Source organism: Apteryx rowi, unplaced genomic scaffold (genome assembly GCF_003343035.1).
Source record: "Apteryx rowi isolate R43461 unplaced genomic scaffold, aptRow1 scaffold_223, whole genome shotgun sequence".
NCBI lineage: Eukaryota > Metazoa > Chordata > Aves > Apterygiformes > Apterygidae > Apteryx > Apteryx rowi.
The window spans coordinates 1,323,336-1,340,242 of NW_020448564.1; the positions used below are offsets into that span (position 1 = coordinate 1,323,336).

The 16,907-nt window shown below is 48.5% G+C and overlaps 1 protein-coding gene across 10 annotated transcripts in view; it reads left to right on the forward strand.

The window, feature by feature from the left end:
• The window catches only part of ZC3H7B (zinc finger CCCH-type containing 7B), a 55,647-nt gene extending 38,757 nt beyond the window's left edge, over nt 1-16,890 (forward strand). For 7 of the 10 annotated variants that reach the window (XM_026065037.1, XM_026065034.1, XM_026065035.1 and 4 more), the window contains exons 19-23: nt 358-463; nt 1,858-1,966; nt 3,878-4,011; nt 4,755-4,918; nt 5,730-9,925. In XM_026065037.1, the coding sequence (XP_025920822.1) occupies nt 358-463; nt 1,858-1,966; nt 3,878-4,011; nt 4,755-4,918; nt 5,730-5,922 (706 nt within the window). In that variant the 3' untranslated portion in view covers nt 5,923-9,925. Of the gene's footprint in view, nt 1-357; nt 464-1,857; nt 1,967-3,822; nt 4,012-4,754; nt 4,919-5,729; nt 9,926-15,028; nt 16,294-16,646 lie in introns of those variants that run through there. The other 3 variants (XM_026065040.1, XM_026065041.1, XM_026065042.1) reach the window with 3 other exon arrangements.
• Nucleotides 16,891-16,907: the final 17 nt, after the last annotated feature.

A 16,907-nucleotide genomic window follows, 5' to 3' on the forward strand; every position in this document is an offset into this window, starting at 1 on the left:
ATATTCCCAGATGTTTTTCATGGACTTGATTACACAAGAATTGGCTATGTCAGAGAGTGGAATGCAGTTGTTTAGTACCACGCGGTAATGTCACGCAACAGTTAGAGGAATCCTTTTGTGGCTTTATGGGAAGAGATACTCCAGGAAATATGCGAGAAATAGTGGGAGAAATCCTCCTAAAACACCCTTCTGCTGACTTCTCTGCCGCACACGTGAATGTTTAGGAGCAGCCAGATAGTGGTGTGGACAAGCTGGGCTAGAGAATTTGGTCATCTTTGAATATTCAGGGTCTCTGAGGAAAACAGAACCTTGTTCTACCCTTCCTTTTCCTCTCTTGATTTATTCTCTCTTCTTTAGTTGGACAAAGGAACGTCGTGTTCTGCTGGTGATGTCCAAAGCAAAGAAGAAGTGGGTGTCTGTCCGACCACTGCCTTCCATCCGCAACTTCCCACAGCAATATGACGTAAGACCCTCGTCCTACGCAGCTGGGTGCCCCTTTTCCTTCTCTCCCAGCATGGCACAGCACTTTGAGGGCAGGTTTCTTGTAGACCTGGCAGAGAAGCAGGCAAGTGTTGGCTGAGGTGGGAGGCAAGGACAAACTGAAGGCAGCAAGATTGCAAACACATCCAGCAACAGGGGTGGAGCATGAAAAGGAGCAGCACTTGTTTAAACCACTCTGTGCACATACACAAGTTTCTGGCGCTGCTGATAATGCAGTCAGCATCTCAATAACTGGCTGGCACAGGGTTTGGGAACAAGATTTAAGTCTCCCCTCAGGTCAGGGTTTCTCAATGTGGATGAGAGGCAAGACAGGGCACTTGAGAGAAGCCAATCCCTGCTTTTGCTGTGGCTGTTCTGCTGTTAATTGTGAAACTTGCTCACAATGTATTTTGAAAGCAAAATTAAGAACTCAGCAAAAAGCCATATGCTGTGAGGAAAACTACAGATATCCAACCCCAGCCCAGAATGTGGTAATTGATAATTTCTCTTGTCCTCTCTTTTCCTTTCTCCCTAAAAGGAGAAAGCTGCTCTCCCTCCTACCACAAGGGGTCTGCTGTCACTTAATCCATGTGCAGGCACAAGGCCCTGTGTGAAGCCTTGAGTGCTCTGCAGTTGCAGGCCTGTTGTTAGAAGCTGGGAAGGGGGGGAGCAGATTTGAGCAGGATACAGTTATTAATAGCTGCTGAAGTAGGAGATATGACCAGCAGGTGGGTTGCAGATCATGCAGCAAAGGCGGGTTGCCGGAGCTCCCACCCAGCCCCAGCCAGAGAAGAAGAGTGTTGTCTCCTCTTTCCAGTTGACATGGGCCAGCTGGTGTCTACACTTCTGTCCTACCTGGTGAAAGAAGTGGAGGAGGACAGATGACAAGTAAATAGGATATTTGGAAAGCTTCTTGTTTTCCCTAGCAATGAGGCTGTTGGGAACTGTGAGGCAAAGTTGTGGTGTGTGTGGTTGTGGGGTCTAAACACCCCCTAAGGGCACTCTTTACCAGGTTGGAGGTAGTTGGAGAATGAGTCCCCTTTGGGGATCAGCAACATGACCAGCAGGAGACACTGTTGGGTCAATCCAGTTGCACCCTGCTATCTCCCCCGGGACCACTACTAAGCTAACTGTGCCCCAGGAGAGGCCAGATGCCAAACTGAGCTGCCTGTGTGTTTATAGGGAAATCTTACCTTTTGTGTCATCAGGAGGTTCAGGAAAAGAAGCATGAGTTGATGATGTATGATGTGTCCTGTTTGCTTCCTCTCCTGTGTGCAATTTCACACCCCTGCTGGTTTTTTGAACCCATTTTCCTTCCATCCCTCTAACAAGGAGGGTTTATGCGAACCCTGAATTTTGTTTTTTGTCTTTTGACAGTTGTGTATCCATGCACAAAATGGCAGGAAATGCCAGTATGTGGGCAACTGCTCCTTTGCCCACAGCCCTGAGGAGAGAGACATGTGGACCTTCATGAAGGAAAATAAAAGTGAGTGGGGGAAACATGCATCAAGGAGTTTGGGGAGAGGGAAAGAGAACATTTGGGCAGTGGATGCAGGATCTGTTAAGGCACATTGTTGACTACAGAGGCTGAGCCAGACAGAGCTCCTGGTACGCCAGACTTAGGTGGGATTATGGTAAAGGTCTGTCTACAGTAGCTTAGAGCTGCTTCTCTCTCAAACATGCCTATATATATCTTCAGTCCCATACACTGGGTCTAGGGTAGTTCCACGTCTTGCATTGCTCCATTGCTGCCCTCCCTCTTCTGCGACTTTGCAAATCCACCCTGTGCCATCCCTCCTGTTGCCTGTACTGTCCCAGGCCTGGATGCATCTGGAGCTCCACCAAAGCACTAGTCCTGACCTGTAGCTACTCCTGTATCTTTCTTGTCTGGCATGTATCTCTCTTGGCTTTCTTGCCCAGTTCTGATCATATCCCTTGCTCCTGGGCTGCAGCACTCCCTGCTCATGGCATTGTATGCAAAGGGGTGGATTTGAGATCCTGAATGAGAACATTGTTGGGTGGTGCCTTTGTGGAGAAGCCTCTCTGAAATTAATTACACAGGCCTTCAACTTACCTTTTGGGAAAAACCTGGGGGGACACCCAGGTCACAGTCGTCCTCCTCAGGATCCCATGATCCCACTCCTCTCAAGGCAAGGCCTCAAACTGTTGCCCTGGCAGTTCCCTGAAATTGCTTCAGTTGCTCCAACATCAGCTGGGCCCCATGGAGCTCTGTGCCTGTGCAGGCAGTGATGGGGCTGGTGGAAGAACCACCAGCTCTCTGTCAGCAATCCTTGTTTATTCAGGCCAACAGCAAGCTGGGGGGAAAAAACTTTTTTGCAGTGCCCAGTTGTCCAGGTGGTCATCTATCTCTGTTGGGAGATCCTGAAAAATCTGAAGTATCTCAGGCCTGCCCTGAGGTTGGGTTTTGTGCTTAGGTGGAGGATGTCTTTCTCTCTGCTGGGCCACATGTTTCTATTTGGTACATTTCAAGTCTTTCTGTTGCTGAAGCCTTTCAAGCACATCAGACCAGTCTGGGTGTGTTCCTTAAGCAGAAGGGTGAATCTTCAAATGACAACGTTGTCATTTTGGGGGAATTTGCATTAATTATCCCCCATTGCTTTGAGTTCCTCAATTACCCATTTAGCGAGGAGTAAATCACTAACGCATTGCACTTACAGCATCACATTGCTGTTTGCAACCACTTTGTGTTTCCCTAGCCTTTCTCACAAGTTGATCTTGATCTTGGAAAGGCAAACATGTAGGCAAAGCTTCCAGCCAAAATTTACCTTTCCACTAGCATTCTGAGTGGGTCTTAAACCAAAAGCACCAAGAGATGTTGACTGCACTTTTCTGGGCAGACTGTGAACTTGGGACAGGCTAACATTGGGCCCTCCTCCCCTCCTTAACACTTCCTGTAGCTAGCTCGCATATGGGCTCTCCTCCCTCTTGAGTGCTGTGGATGAACCATAGGCATGGAGGAAAGGGATGGATCCAGATCCACCCTAATGCCTTGCTGTGGCTGGAGTGAGATGTCTACTGAGGTCAAGCAGAGCCAGGTGATTCTTGATTGAGAATCACCTTATAGGTTGAAGTCCATGGAGATCTTGAAGTGCATTCCCTCCTTCTTGAGTACTTTGTGCGAGCTGCTATTATGGTTGCCCCTCAACTCACAGATGACACCTCCCCTGGCCAGGCTTTGTGAATTTGGCTCCTCTCCCCATGGTCCTCATTTGAGGAGGTGACACTGGGCCTTCTGAGCATAGACCTTCACTCTGATTGCAGGTGCTGCTGCACTGGAGAGGGGAGGGAAGGGTTGCCCCAGTATTCGTCCTTTTCTTGTAGTTTGTGCACAGTGCGAGAGGTTGTCTGAGTGACTTCACGGGTCGCCTTTGTGCAGTACTAGATATGCAGCAGACCTATGACATGTGGCTAAAGAAACACAATCCTGGGAAGCCTGGAGAGGGGACACCACTCACGTCTCGAGAAGGGGAGAAACAAATCCAGATGCCCACCGACTATGCTGACATCATGGTAATAGCTGATCTATTGTCCTTCCTCCCTGGCAGTGCTGCCAGCTTGCACCTCTCTTGTGCTGCTAGCAGGGACTGAGTTCCTCTCCTGGGAAAGGGTTTGTGCTAGTATAGGTTAAATTGACAGCTAGGAGCAGCACAGCAAGGGCAGCACAGATGAGGTGGGAAGGGATTGACCTGCTCAGCAAGGCTCTGCAGAGGCTTTTCTGTTAATCCTGGAGTCTGTAGAAGTGTACCTGAGATTCCCATTTGCATGGGCCCAGCCTCTTCCCAGGGTTACTGCTTGCTCTTGGGAAAGCTGGCAAAGCCATTGCTGGTCTGTTAGAAAAGAGGGGGAGGCTTGGAGCACAGAGCACAGAGGCCTGGGAAATCTGGATGCAGATGTGTCTCCTGAGCCCAGGGATAGTGGCCAGCGTAAGGGCTCGTGCTTCTGAGGAGTTCTGTATTGCCAGTGCTCTGCAGCTGGACCCTATGGACTATGTCAGTTTACTGAGCTGTCCTGTCCTCTGAAGCTTAGTTTGAACTGTAGATAGGCCTAAACAGAGCACCTCTTCTGCTCCCCATTAGCAGCAGCATGATGCCCCTGAAGATGACGTTGCAGGGAAGCACGGGAGGCCATAGACTGAGTGGAGCATCCAAGGTGCTGTGGGAGGAACGAGGGAGAGGGAATGCCAACATGGGGAAGGCCGATGAGCGTGAATATTAATGCACTGACTGGTGCTTTGGCATGTCTGCACCGATTAGATGGGCTACCATTGCTGGCTCTGCGGGAAGAACAGCAACAGCAAGAAGCAATGGCAGCAGCACATCCAGTCGGAGAAGCACAAGGAGAAGGTCTTCACCTCAGACAGTGACTCCAGTTGCTGGAACTACCGCTTCCCCATGGGCGAGTTCCGGCTCTGCGAAAGGTACCGCACGTGCTGCCTTGTTTTCCTTGCATGCCGCTGCTGCAGGGAAGGTGGGGACAGGCCCAGGGCCTCCATCATCCCTCCTCCTCCCCCTCCTGCTCCTCCTCCTCCTCCCTCTCCCATGGAGTCCCCAGGGACTTCAGCTTGGAGGAATGGTGGGACAAGCTGCCAGTTTGGGGTAACAGAGAGGTTATGTTGTTGGATCCCAGAGATGCTCAGCCACACTACTTGATGGTTTAAAAAAAAAAAAAAAAGAAATCCCTGAGCATGTGTCTTTAGAAAATGAGAGAGAACTTCATGTCTGCACCTGTGCCCTCTGTTGCCAGGATGCTCTCATCTCTCTCAGTCTAAACAGAGTCTGTTTGGCCCAGTTCTTGGGGGAATCCCAGGTGCTTTATTAAATGGTTCGAATGTTTCACACCCTCTGAATCAGTGCCTTAAGGTGTCTTCAGAAGGCTTGTGATGGCTAGAAATGCCATTTTGGTTAGAGAGAAGGCTGTGGCTGTTTAGAGTTACATAGCATTTCCTCTCTTGTGTAGTTGTTTCTTCTCATGCCTGCTGGTCCGGTTCTAGCTCACATCCTTTCTGTTGACTAAATCCCCCCATAGACTGTTCACTGCCCTATTTCTGTGCCCATCCTCCATATTGCCTTCTGCTGGCTGCACACTGGTTGTAGGAGAATCATTTCTCCCTTAGAAGGGACAGTTTGCAGCATGTTTTGGCGGGATGCACTTGAGCATCACACACGGGGAACTCAAAGCCCTGCCCTTGGCAGGGGTAGCCTCCTGAAAGGCACTCCTTGTACTGGCAGGTTTCAGAAGAGCAAGGCCTGCCCTGAAGGAGAAGAGTGTCGTTATGCTCATGGCCAAGATGAGCTGACGGAGTGGCTAGACCGGAGAGAGGTGCTGAAACAGAAACTGGCCAAAGCCCGCAAGGACATGCTGCTCTGCCCCAGGGATGACGACTTCGGGAAATACAACTTCCTATTGCGGGATGGTGTATAGTAAGAGTTAGGGGAAGCCTGTCAGCTGGAGAAACACGAGGCGGGTTTTCTGAGAGTGGTGGTAGCAGGGAGAGTGAGATCCATATCTCGCAAAGAGAACTTTTCTTTTGTTTTAAGATTACGAGACGATGATTTATTAGTGGTGAATGAAATCGTGAATTTGGTTCTCCTTGGCCAGCGAACGCCAGGCTTGCTGAGTTCATGTTCCATTTTCTCTCTCTTACCCCCCACAATTCTTTTTCCTCTCCATCTTTCTGTTTTCTCTGTCCTTTATTTAAGGAATTAATTCTGTTTGTACTAGGGTGTGAATTGGAGAATTTTTCCTTGTCATTCCCCTGCCCTTCAATTCAGAGTGTGGCTGCAGAGGTGAGGAGGACAAACAGGGAGGGAAAGCTGAAAGAAAGGGCTAGACATCTGGTAAAAGGGTGACCATGAAGTTCATGTGCTCCTTTTTTCAGAGCTGCAGAGCAAGCCCCATTTACATGGCTGCAACTGGCCCACTCTCCTGGGAGTTCAGTACCAGAAGAACTGGGAACTGAGATATAGAGGAGGGAAGCCACTAGATCTGGCTTAAAACATCTAGGCGTAAGCCCCTATTGTATGTGTTCCCCTGAGGCATGAGCTGGAGCTGAGGAAGGTATCAGCCATTTGGTGTAGAGCGCAGCTAAAAGCAACGGTGTGCTGCAGTGTTGCAGCAGTGGGAACTTAATGGTAGGTGACTTTAGTCTGTTTTGATTGACTATATCCAGAAAGCAAACTGATGACCCCTCATTAGGTATCTTTCTCAAATATGTAGCAGGTATCTGGGGTTGGTAGTTTTGGTTTGGTTTTTTGGCTGATGTGACTGGTCCAAATAAGTCTGAAGCCATCTAGAAGGTGTAGTGGAGACTGACACACTGTGTCACTGTACTCCACACTGGAATATCAGTCAGGTAAAAAGGCTGTAACCAAAAGGAGCTTGTATTTCTCTGTCAGCTTCTGTCCTGAAGAGAGGGAGGGAGGTAATGGGGTTCCCTTCTTGTTCTTTAAATGGTGTGTGTGTGTGTGTGTGTGTGTGTGTGTGTAACTGGTTATTTAGAGCTGCATTGTTCCTGCACTGCCAGAGGAACTGGGTAGGAATCCATTTAAAAGGACACTGTTGAGCAGCATGGGTCTAACACGGAGGGCTTGGTTCTAGCGATGCTTTGCTGCAGGGAATCCAACTGGAAGTCACCTATGGGTGCTGGGGCTATGGGTGCAGCCCCCTCCTTCTCTGAGCCGGGACTGGGAGCTGGCAGGCACACAGCACAGCGGTGGGGAGAGGGAGCCAGGATACGGCCCCAGGCAGGGACCATAGCTGTGGGCAGAGGGCAAGTGGCACAGCAGGACCCAGCTGTGCGCCTGCTCCTGTCCCACCTGACGTATGCTCTGTGGTGAAACAGGCCAGCCCCGACAGGGAACTCTGGGCCAGGACTTTTGGCTTTTATAAAGGCAGCAGTGAGAGGCAATACTTCTCCATATGCCGGCCTTGTTCTTTCTGGCAGTCCCATCCTGTAAGCAGTAAATGTGTCCTATCTTGAGCTTCCCTCTCCTCTCTGACTGCAGCCTGATGGTGCTCTGCAGTTTTGTATGCATGGATGGCACCATCTGCTCAAACACAAATACATCTCCCCCTCTGCATTTGTGGGCCATGTCTTTTTGTATGGAGTCTCCCAGGACTTTGAGCTCAGAGCCCTCGGGGTTGGCAGTGCTGTATCCATAGCAAATACAATCTGGCCATGTATTGTGTGGTGGTTTGGCAATGCTGGGTCCCTTTTCTCCTTTTCTCCCTCCCTGCTCCAATATCTTTGGGATCCCCAGCTTCAAGAGAGGGCAGATGTGGAAATATGCAGATGCTGTGGAGGCAGCTGGCAGCTTTCTAAACCAGCCTCCAGGTATCTGCCTCAGCTCCACCAGAGCAGTTATGGCCCAGGAGCAGGGTGAGCTGCATTCTGGTCTTGGGTCTTTCCAGTGATATTATGTGCTCCAGAGAAGCTGCTGCCTCTGAGCTTGTTTCCTCTCTTGTGAAATGTGGATGGTGTTTACTGGTGTAGTATGAGCTTCCCTTCTTGGCTGTACAACACTTTGGGGTCTGGACTGGAAGGGGCCAGGACTGTAACATCTGCTCATATACTGGTGGTTTATGATAAATTCATGAGAAGAGGGAAGTGGTTATTCCCACATCTGACAGTGTGCAGGAGAAGGAAGAGATGTGGAAGGATCCTTATTGCCCATAGCACTGCCAGGCACGACAGTTTTTGAGCGGACAGGTGCTGTATTTTCTCCTTTGCCCTTTGTTGTAGCTGTCTGGATTGTACCTTCTCCTAGTGCTCTTTGTGCTGAACTGGCCAACTTTATAAACTGTGAGAGATTGGGAGGAGGAAGTAGGCATCAGCTTCGGGGATTATCGTGTTCTGTTGTTCTTGGACAGAGATGCCAAGGAAGTGAATCCAGATTGGGGAATGTTGGAATGTGTTTTTATTTTTAAGACAAATCCACATCTCTAGTGTCACTCTAGCATTTGCTGCACCGTGATTTCTAATACGATAACTTGTTTAGGTTACCAAGCGGGTTGCTGTCCCCTCTCCTTGTCTCCCGGAGACATCAGGTGCTCATCAGGCCCTCCACCCCACGCTGACAGAGGTTTGGAGTGGGGCCAAGATGAGGGGAGGACGAGCATGCCTGAGGTGAGGGAGGCCCACGGTCATGGGTGTTGCATTGAGTATCTCTTTTTGTTTTCCCTGATATGATAACCTGGTCTGTGGTCTTGCAGTACTTTGTCATCAGACTTGTTTTAGTGTGTATATATGTGACCCCTCCCATAAAGCATATATACACAGGTATTAAATATATTGCTCTATATAATATTATATGTGTGTGGTATCGAAGGAATCTTTTTAATGAGGGTAAAGGAAAAGGACTCGGGCAAGGAAACGCAGCATCTTCAGTTTAAATATGAAGACTTTTATTTGGGTTAGGGAAAGGGAGTTATTAAAGAGGGGAGGGTTTTATATAGATAGGTATAAATTCTGAGATGGGACAGGTTTCCCTGTTCATACTTTTGAAAGCCCCTGGGATGTTCTTGCAGTCCCATCTCAGTGAAAGAGTATTATACTGCTAAGCTTGTGAATAAAGTTTTAATGGTAAGTCTTTGCTTATGTTATTTAAAGGGACATTGTGAACGGCAGGAAGCTTCACACTTGGCTTCCTAGGCTCACTTTATCAAGTCAAGGGGATTTTCTTTGGCATGTTATGTACTCTCACCAGAAATGCTCAGTGCTAACAGCTCTACAGCAATTAAACCTGAAGTAAGTTGTAGGACTGCTTTAGTGGTGCATTTGTGAGACCCTGCAGTAACTCTCCCTTTTCTGTATTCATGTAAGGGGAGAGGAAAATTTTACAACGCAGAACCAAATCTGAGGGTAATTAACAACAGAAGTCATGCTTTAATTTTATAGCTTTAGAAGAAAATCTCATATCCCTTAAAATATCCACATATATACTCGCACAAAATAGAGACTTTGGTTTAGCTCAGCTTGTTAAAAGCTGAAGTTCTTATAGTAAAAATCCTTTCACATATCCTGGGAGGGATTTATGTGACACTGGTGTTGGGGTTAACCTGACCTTTACGGGGGGAAGAAAAAAAGCAAAAGATACCCTACTTAGCTTATATGAAATTTTGTATGTCAAAAGTGGATGGGTTTTAGCAAGTGAAAGGAGAAGATAGCAAGGGGATGCTGCAGTTCTGAGCTAGGTAGTAATGATTTTGAGTCCTTTAATATGTCTTTGTATTAATATAATTTAAGAATACCACGCTTTACTATTAAAAAAAAAACTTAGTATCTTTCATAAGGTCTAGTATCGGGATAATAATGTAGATGTTTTAACAACATTTTTGGTTTTGTTCTTAAATAAAAAAAACCAAACCTGCTTCTTTTAGCCTTTGTAATAGAAAATAAAAGTGTGCACTTTAAACCCTCTCCTGATACAGTGTGTGTTTGCATTTTTCAAATAGCCTGCAATGGCTTTATCCAGGTTTCAGATTTCCCTACTCTGAGGAAAATAAAGAGGTAGAAGAAAAGGGGGACTTCAGGCATTGAATCAATTACACCTGGTACCATCCTTCAGTCTAATCTACTGCTCTTCTTGGTGAATGGAAAATTGCATGTGTGTGCATGTGTATATAAACAGATGTGCTGTAGTTCTTCATTAGACCCATAGTTCTTGTGAATTTAAAGAGTTTAAAATTTTTGTTTCTGTCTCCCAAGCCACAGGAACCTACAGGCTCTGTATTAACACACAGATCCAGGTATTTGGGTAACTTGTGTTTTGAAACCTCCAGTAATCAAGTCTTGTAATCATCTCAATCTAAAAGTTGTTCTGCTGTGTAGGCCAGTCTGTTCAACAGGGTCAGCCAGTTCTTTTGCCTGACATAGTGCGCTCTGTGAGGGAAAATGCCCTTAGTCTTAGCCAACACGTCTCATGCAGGTCGGGCCATGAGAAGTATCTGTGCAGATTCCTGGAGAGGATGTTGTGCGGTGGGGATCACACTTGGGGCAAGAAGTCAGTGTGAAAACATTTATTAATAACACTTCTTTCACTAATCCATCCTGATGCAAATTACTCTCGGATTCCCAATGAAGCCAAAATGTGGCAAAGACAAGGAAGTCCCATGGGGACACCCTACTACTGCTGTATAAATTGCTAGAGTGACCAGAAGGTCATATCCAAAGAGACCTGAGCAGAGGAGGTTTGTTATGCATCTCCCTGCTGTGCCTGGCTACAAACACGGCAACTCAGATCCTTCTGGTCTAAGGAGGAGATGCTTGAATACAAGCTTGTAGCACAGAGGGAATAAGGAGCAAGATGCACTGTCAAGGTGCATCTACTGAGCGTTTTGTACATACAACTTGAGAGGCATTCGTTTTACCCTCTGCAGAGTTACTGAGCAAGAGTGCAGCTTTACCAGTACAATGGAGACCAAAACTGACAAATTGCAAAGCACACAAAGCATGAGGAAAAAAACGGACAGTACTAACACTGCCATGCATCTGTGCAGATTTGAGCCTCAGCTGTGAACACTTCACAGGTGTTTCTTCATTGATGAGCTAAATAGTAATAAAACAGAGGGACAGGTCTGGGTGGGAGTGACTGGTATGAGGGTAAAGTGGAAGCAGAAGGGTTGCAGGAACACAGGCTCGAGCAAGCAGCCATTTGGTGGGGGGCAGAGGATGGTGTTGAACAGACTTGGCCTGGTGCCTCTGGTATGGCTCAGGGTGGAGATCCTGTGCACAGCTAGCTTCTGGGGCTTCCTGGAAAGCTGTGGGAACTGCTCAGGAGCTCTGCTCTGCATCCTCATCTGGCTTCATCCCTTGCTCCCCAGGCCTGGAGGGGAAGGGCCAGGGCCCATCCCTTCCTGGTAGTCTCTCCCTCTTGCCTCCTGCTACTCTGCAGTTCCTCAAGGCAGGAGCAGCAGGTCCTGGTGCCCCCTGGGGCAGGGGTGTTTCCCCAATTCAGATCCAAGTGCAACAAGGATGAGAGAAGGGATCGGAGGAGGGATCAGACAGGATGCCAGCTCCAATTAACTCATTCCCCCACTGCAGCAGTCCCAGCCCTGGTTGCTCTTGGAACTGTCCCTTTCATGGGTGCTCCTCTCTGTAGTTTGGCTTACGGATGGCAGCACCTTGAAAAGCTTTACTTTTTCCTGAGAGCCTTGGGAAGTGCTGAATAGGAGAGAGTCCCAGGAAATAGGCTTGTTACCATCTGGATTGATGCTCCCAGAATGACATTTACCCACAGCTGGGGTGGAAACCTCTAAACCTAGATGCCAGGGTAGACTTGGCTTGCTTGGAACCAGAGAAACGTTTGATGCTGGAGGCGCTCTTTGGTGCATTTTGTTCTCTGTGGATTTCCTCTCTCTGCCTTAACTGTGGGCCTTCAGTAGTGCTGGGGCCCTCCAGGCATACAGTCGGGAAGGATGAAGAGCCGCATAGTTTCTTTGAATACCAAGACACACTCCCCCCTTAGTACTCCAGCAAAGCTCAGAGGGAGAAAGGGCAAGTCCTCTCTTCCATAGGAATGTGGTGGCCTCAACTTTCCTCAGCTGAGTGGCTTGAGGATAACTGCAACATGACTGGAGGAGGTGATGGGGATTGAGTTCTGAAGCAGTGTTTCAGAGGAGACTTTCAGCTGGCTGGGCTGGTTCAAGACCCAGGCATTCAGAGTTTGGCCTTTCAGGATCAGCTGCAGATGAGCTGCCAAGGCTTCTCGGGTGATCGGTCGTTTTCTTTGGACCCAAATCCCTCATGCAGACTCAGATGACTCCTGTATCTGTCTGTCCAATTCTGACCTCTTGAGCTGTGGTGCTGCAGGATGCCTGCTCCTGCTGGGGTCAGCATTGCTCTTGGGACAGGTGAGTGACACAGCCTGAAAAGGGATGGCTGAGGAATGGCTGAGATCACTGACACCCAGCCTCTTCATTTTGAGGAGGAAGTGTCCAGAGGAGCGTATATCTTCCTTCACCTGGTCTTCTTGCTGACCTGTCCAATGGTCTCCCATGGACCCTGGCAATTGTCCAGCAATTGCTCTCCTTGGATTTCCCCATCCTGCTTTAAATGCCTTAGTTTATTGCTACTCTTTGCAGGTTCTGGGCTCTGCCCCTTGCCAGGGGTCTGGTAAAGCTTGTTCAGAGAGCTCCCAAAGCAGGCTCTGCCCAGGCTCACAGAGTGTTTTGGGAGCAGGGAGATGCACAAAGGCAGCTCTAGATGTCCTTCCTGCCCAGGGCAGCACAACTTCTGGCAATCCAGCCTCTCACATTACCTCCCTGCCTACCACCTAGATTTTTGGCAAATGGCACCTCACAGGGGAAGGCCATATGCAGAGAGGAGCTGCCGTGAGTCTGGCTGCCACGTGAGCACCCTGAGAGGGAGGGGGAAGTCTTGGGGAGGGGGGAGAAGGAAAGCTCATTAGCTTTTGGCACTCATTTGGGGGAATTAGTTTTTAGAAGTCCTTTTGCCTCGGGCGGAAGGTGCAGGTGGTTCGTTCCGCGGAGCTGCACTGCTCAGGGGATCCTGGGCGCTGTGAGCGGGGCCCTCTCACCCCAGTAGGCACTGGTCCTGGCTGCCAGGACTTGTTTGCAGCAAAAGCAAGCTGCCGGCTGCCTCAGATGAAGGGCCGTATCTCTGCAGCATGGAGGGAGCAAGAGCCCATGGGTCCTCTGAGGGCCGTGCTGGGACGAAGGGCTGGCCACCCCGCAGGGATGCTGGCGGAGGGGTGGGCAGAGCAAAGGGCGCCAGGGGTGAGCCCTGTCCTCTGTCCTTTCTGCCCATCCTTCCTTCTCCACTGCATGGTCACCAGGAGTGGGGCTAACCCCGACCGCCCCTGCAGCGCTGTGCTAAGCTCTCAAAGGAGGGGATTATGAGATGGCAAAGGGTCTGCTCCTGATGTGAGGGCTGTCTCCCAGTTCCTGTCAGTGGCCTGTCACTGGGGATTAAGGCTTAATTCTCTGTCCGCATTAAACCTGGATCTGACCCATGCTTGTTGTGACAGGACTAATCAGTTCAGCCTCAGCCTTTTCTGCTGGGCAAAGCTGTGAAGGAGGAGGCTGTTCTTCTCCCACTCCTTTCTTTGTAGTTAAGCCTTTCTTTAATGGTAGCGAAAGGCATGAGAGAGTACAGCTTAGTGGTCACGCTCCCTGTCCCTTCTCCAGATACAAGAGGCACAGACTCTCCATAGCACACGTGCATGCTTGAATATATACATATACATGCGTATGCATGCATTCTGCCCTGGGAAAAGGCAGCCCTTTCAGAGGTGAGAAGGGGGTTCAGTGCAAGGCCTGGTCAAGCATGAGTGTCCGTGCTGCACATCGCCACTGTCAAAAGTACCTGAGGGGTTCTACGGTCCTGTTTCAGACACTAGGCTGGGTCTTCAGTGACTCAGCCAACACAGAGCTCCAGCCCTGCTTTTAACACACTCAGCTGTCCAGCCTCCTGTGCTGGCTTCTTTGCTCCTTCCCCACCTCCTTTTCTTTTAAAGTACTCTGCTCTGCACAGAGGTGGCTGCAGACCCACCTGCTCTAGCTTCAACCTTCCCCACTGCTGCAGTTGTGGGTGCCCTTGCAGCTCCACCAACGCCCATCATTGCTAGCAGCAGCATTTCGACCCCATAGAAAAAGAGGTGCCGGGATACAGGGCAAGTGTTCTTTCAGAAAGGCCGTGGCGAAACAGCCTGCCAGCTTTGGCCAAGGTGATAAAAATCCCCTATCAAGCCCAATGCACTGTGTAAATAAATTGGTAAATCCTCCACTGGAATCTGTCATTGGAATCTGTTTTTATTTGTCCAAGGAGCTAGTAAAAGAACAAATAAAATTACGGATGTGTGGTACGAGGCAGTGACTGACCTCCAGCAAATGGTTTGCCTGGATAAAAGGAAAAAGAAGAAACCGTTTACCACTCTGGGTTTAGTGTGAGAACTGGGCCCGGCGCCTTCACAGAGACCATGAGGAGCAAGTCTGATTTATTGGACCTGCAGCAGAAGATGTCCCTGTATGAGGCGATACGGAAATTTCCAAATAATGGCTGTGCAGCCAAAGTGAATGGTCTTAGGTGACTGAAAAAAAAAAAAAAGGCTGTTTTGAGAGCAGCAAGACTGGTAAAGCTTCTACAGGTTTCTACAGATTTTTGTCCTTATTTCTGGATACACCTTAGTGCAGTAACTCACCTTCTCCCTTGCCACACAGTCCCCTCAGTACTGCCAGCTTCTGCCTGTCCCCTAACTCTTGGATGCTGGGGCAGTACATGCTTTGGGGTCCCAGATACCAATGTACAAGCCTCAAAATCAAACAGAATAAGAGCAGGCTTTCTTTCTGAGGAGGCATTCATTTGATTTTCTCATCCATCTTTCCAGCCTATAAGATATTTCAAATTTAGATAGAAATAAACATTTAAATATATTTATCCCTTTGCCAAATTGGGTAGTAGGTTCAAAAATGGGTAGGGGAGAGATGGATAGATAGACAGATAGATAATCCTGTTGTGTAAGCTTTGTATTCTTAGAAAATCAGACCAAAAATGTTATCTATTTTCTAGGAGGAAACATTCCATTGGATTACCAAGCCAAGCTTCCATCTCATTTGAAGAAGCTGAGATAATAACAGTTACTAATAATAACAATTAATGCCTTATTTTGGTCAAATATCACTGCTGCTGGTGGGTTCCCCAAAGCCTTGCTTTAAGTTATCCATAAGAGACAATTAAGTTCCAGAGGTCAGAAAAATCAGTACGCAGCCTGGCGTCACCACCTGTACAAGACCCGTAGCACCAATTTGCAGGAGTTTCTGCCTGAGAAGGCACAGGCACGTCGCCGTCTCTTGGTTTGGGATGGAGGGTGGGTGCAAGAGACTGGCACAAGGAGGGTGCAACAGAAAGGCAGCTGCAGAAGCGCTGCTGACGTGGTCCTTGGAAGGAGCTGAGGGAGCAGGCCTGGGACTGAGAGAAAGAAGGAGACTTGGAGATGCGCACATCTCCAGGTCTGCACAAGGAGTCCCCCCTCGCCCAGCTCCCAGTAATAAATGGTGTGGTGTGGAAAAAGTCTGAATGTCCCAGCACTTCTGGGTGGTACAGGTAGCCACATAGGGAGACCTAAAGAAAAGATATTGAACATAACCCTGGCCTCTACCATTTGAATTGGCATTCCTGGAGTTTAGCTCTCTCTGTCACATTCAATGCACCTTTCTGTTTGCAACCAATTTAGGGCCAGTGTAAGTGGATTATGGCTGATCAAGTCTGTAAAAAAATGTGATGTTAAGGGCTGACTAGGCTTCTGAGTGATGAAGAGAAGCTGCTGAGACCTCTGCTAATAAGGGATTACAATAATAATAAATAACGATCTGATCTGATAACAGTGCAGCCAGCACAAACGATGCAATCTATGGCCATGCCTGCAGCTTTCCATGCTGACACAGGGCCAACACTTCAACTCCGGTCACTAAACCAGCTCAAGTGCTCTTCATGGCAGGGACACAAGGGAGGATGGATGCTTCCCACTGCTATGACTCTACTCCGTAGCAAGGTTTCTGCTTCCCCAGGGCCTAAAGTCAGGGCAGTGTTGATACATCCTAGTGATGTTGCTTGAGCATTTCTCCTGGGCAGGAGCTCAATTTTCAGGGATTATGAATCAAGAAAGATACACAGCATTGGCAGGGGACTTTGTGGACATGGTGAACACAAGCTGAGAAGTGTGCTCTTAGATCTCTAGAAAATAACTTGTAAATGTCCATTGACAGCTAATAATTAGAAATGTTAAGTGACAATTTCATGTTTCCTTTCAATAAACTCCTTCATTTGCTGAAGTAATAAATGTCAGTCAATTGCTGCAGCAGCTACTGTGAAGTCCTGGGGTGCCTCCAGACGTGCGGCCAGGAGTGTGCACAAGAACCCTCTTCTCCCTAACCAGGTCCATCCAACTTTAAAGACAGGTTTGAGCCTGAGGCAAGAATAGTCTGTCCAGCTGCACCTGGCACTGGACAGTTACCGTATTCCCATTCACTTTACCTTGTCAGTGAGCAACTGAGCCTTGGTAAAGGCCATCAGTCACCACCCTTTGGTGAGAAGCAGGCCTAGAGATGTGTGAAGATACTAGTTGCTCTCCCAAACGTTAGCAGTGCTTGGCAGCATTGAGTAACCCCACTCCCTTTGCCTTAACCAGCCAGAATGGCCAAGAAGATTTCAGGAAAGGCCACAACCCTCCTGGCTGGCAGGCTGAGCTGCAGGAACAAGAGACGTGGTTGTGCTTCCCTTGCTCCAAGCAGCCAGAATCCACTGATCTTTGAGACGCTCTGCTGGGTCTGCCCGCTATCTCCAGCTTTGGGCAAGTAAAGGACACCATAATGGACTGGAGTCTGTAGAAGAGTATTCTCCCAAAATGTTTTAACAGCTAATTGTTAGCACTGGTTCACTGTTTTCTTAT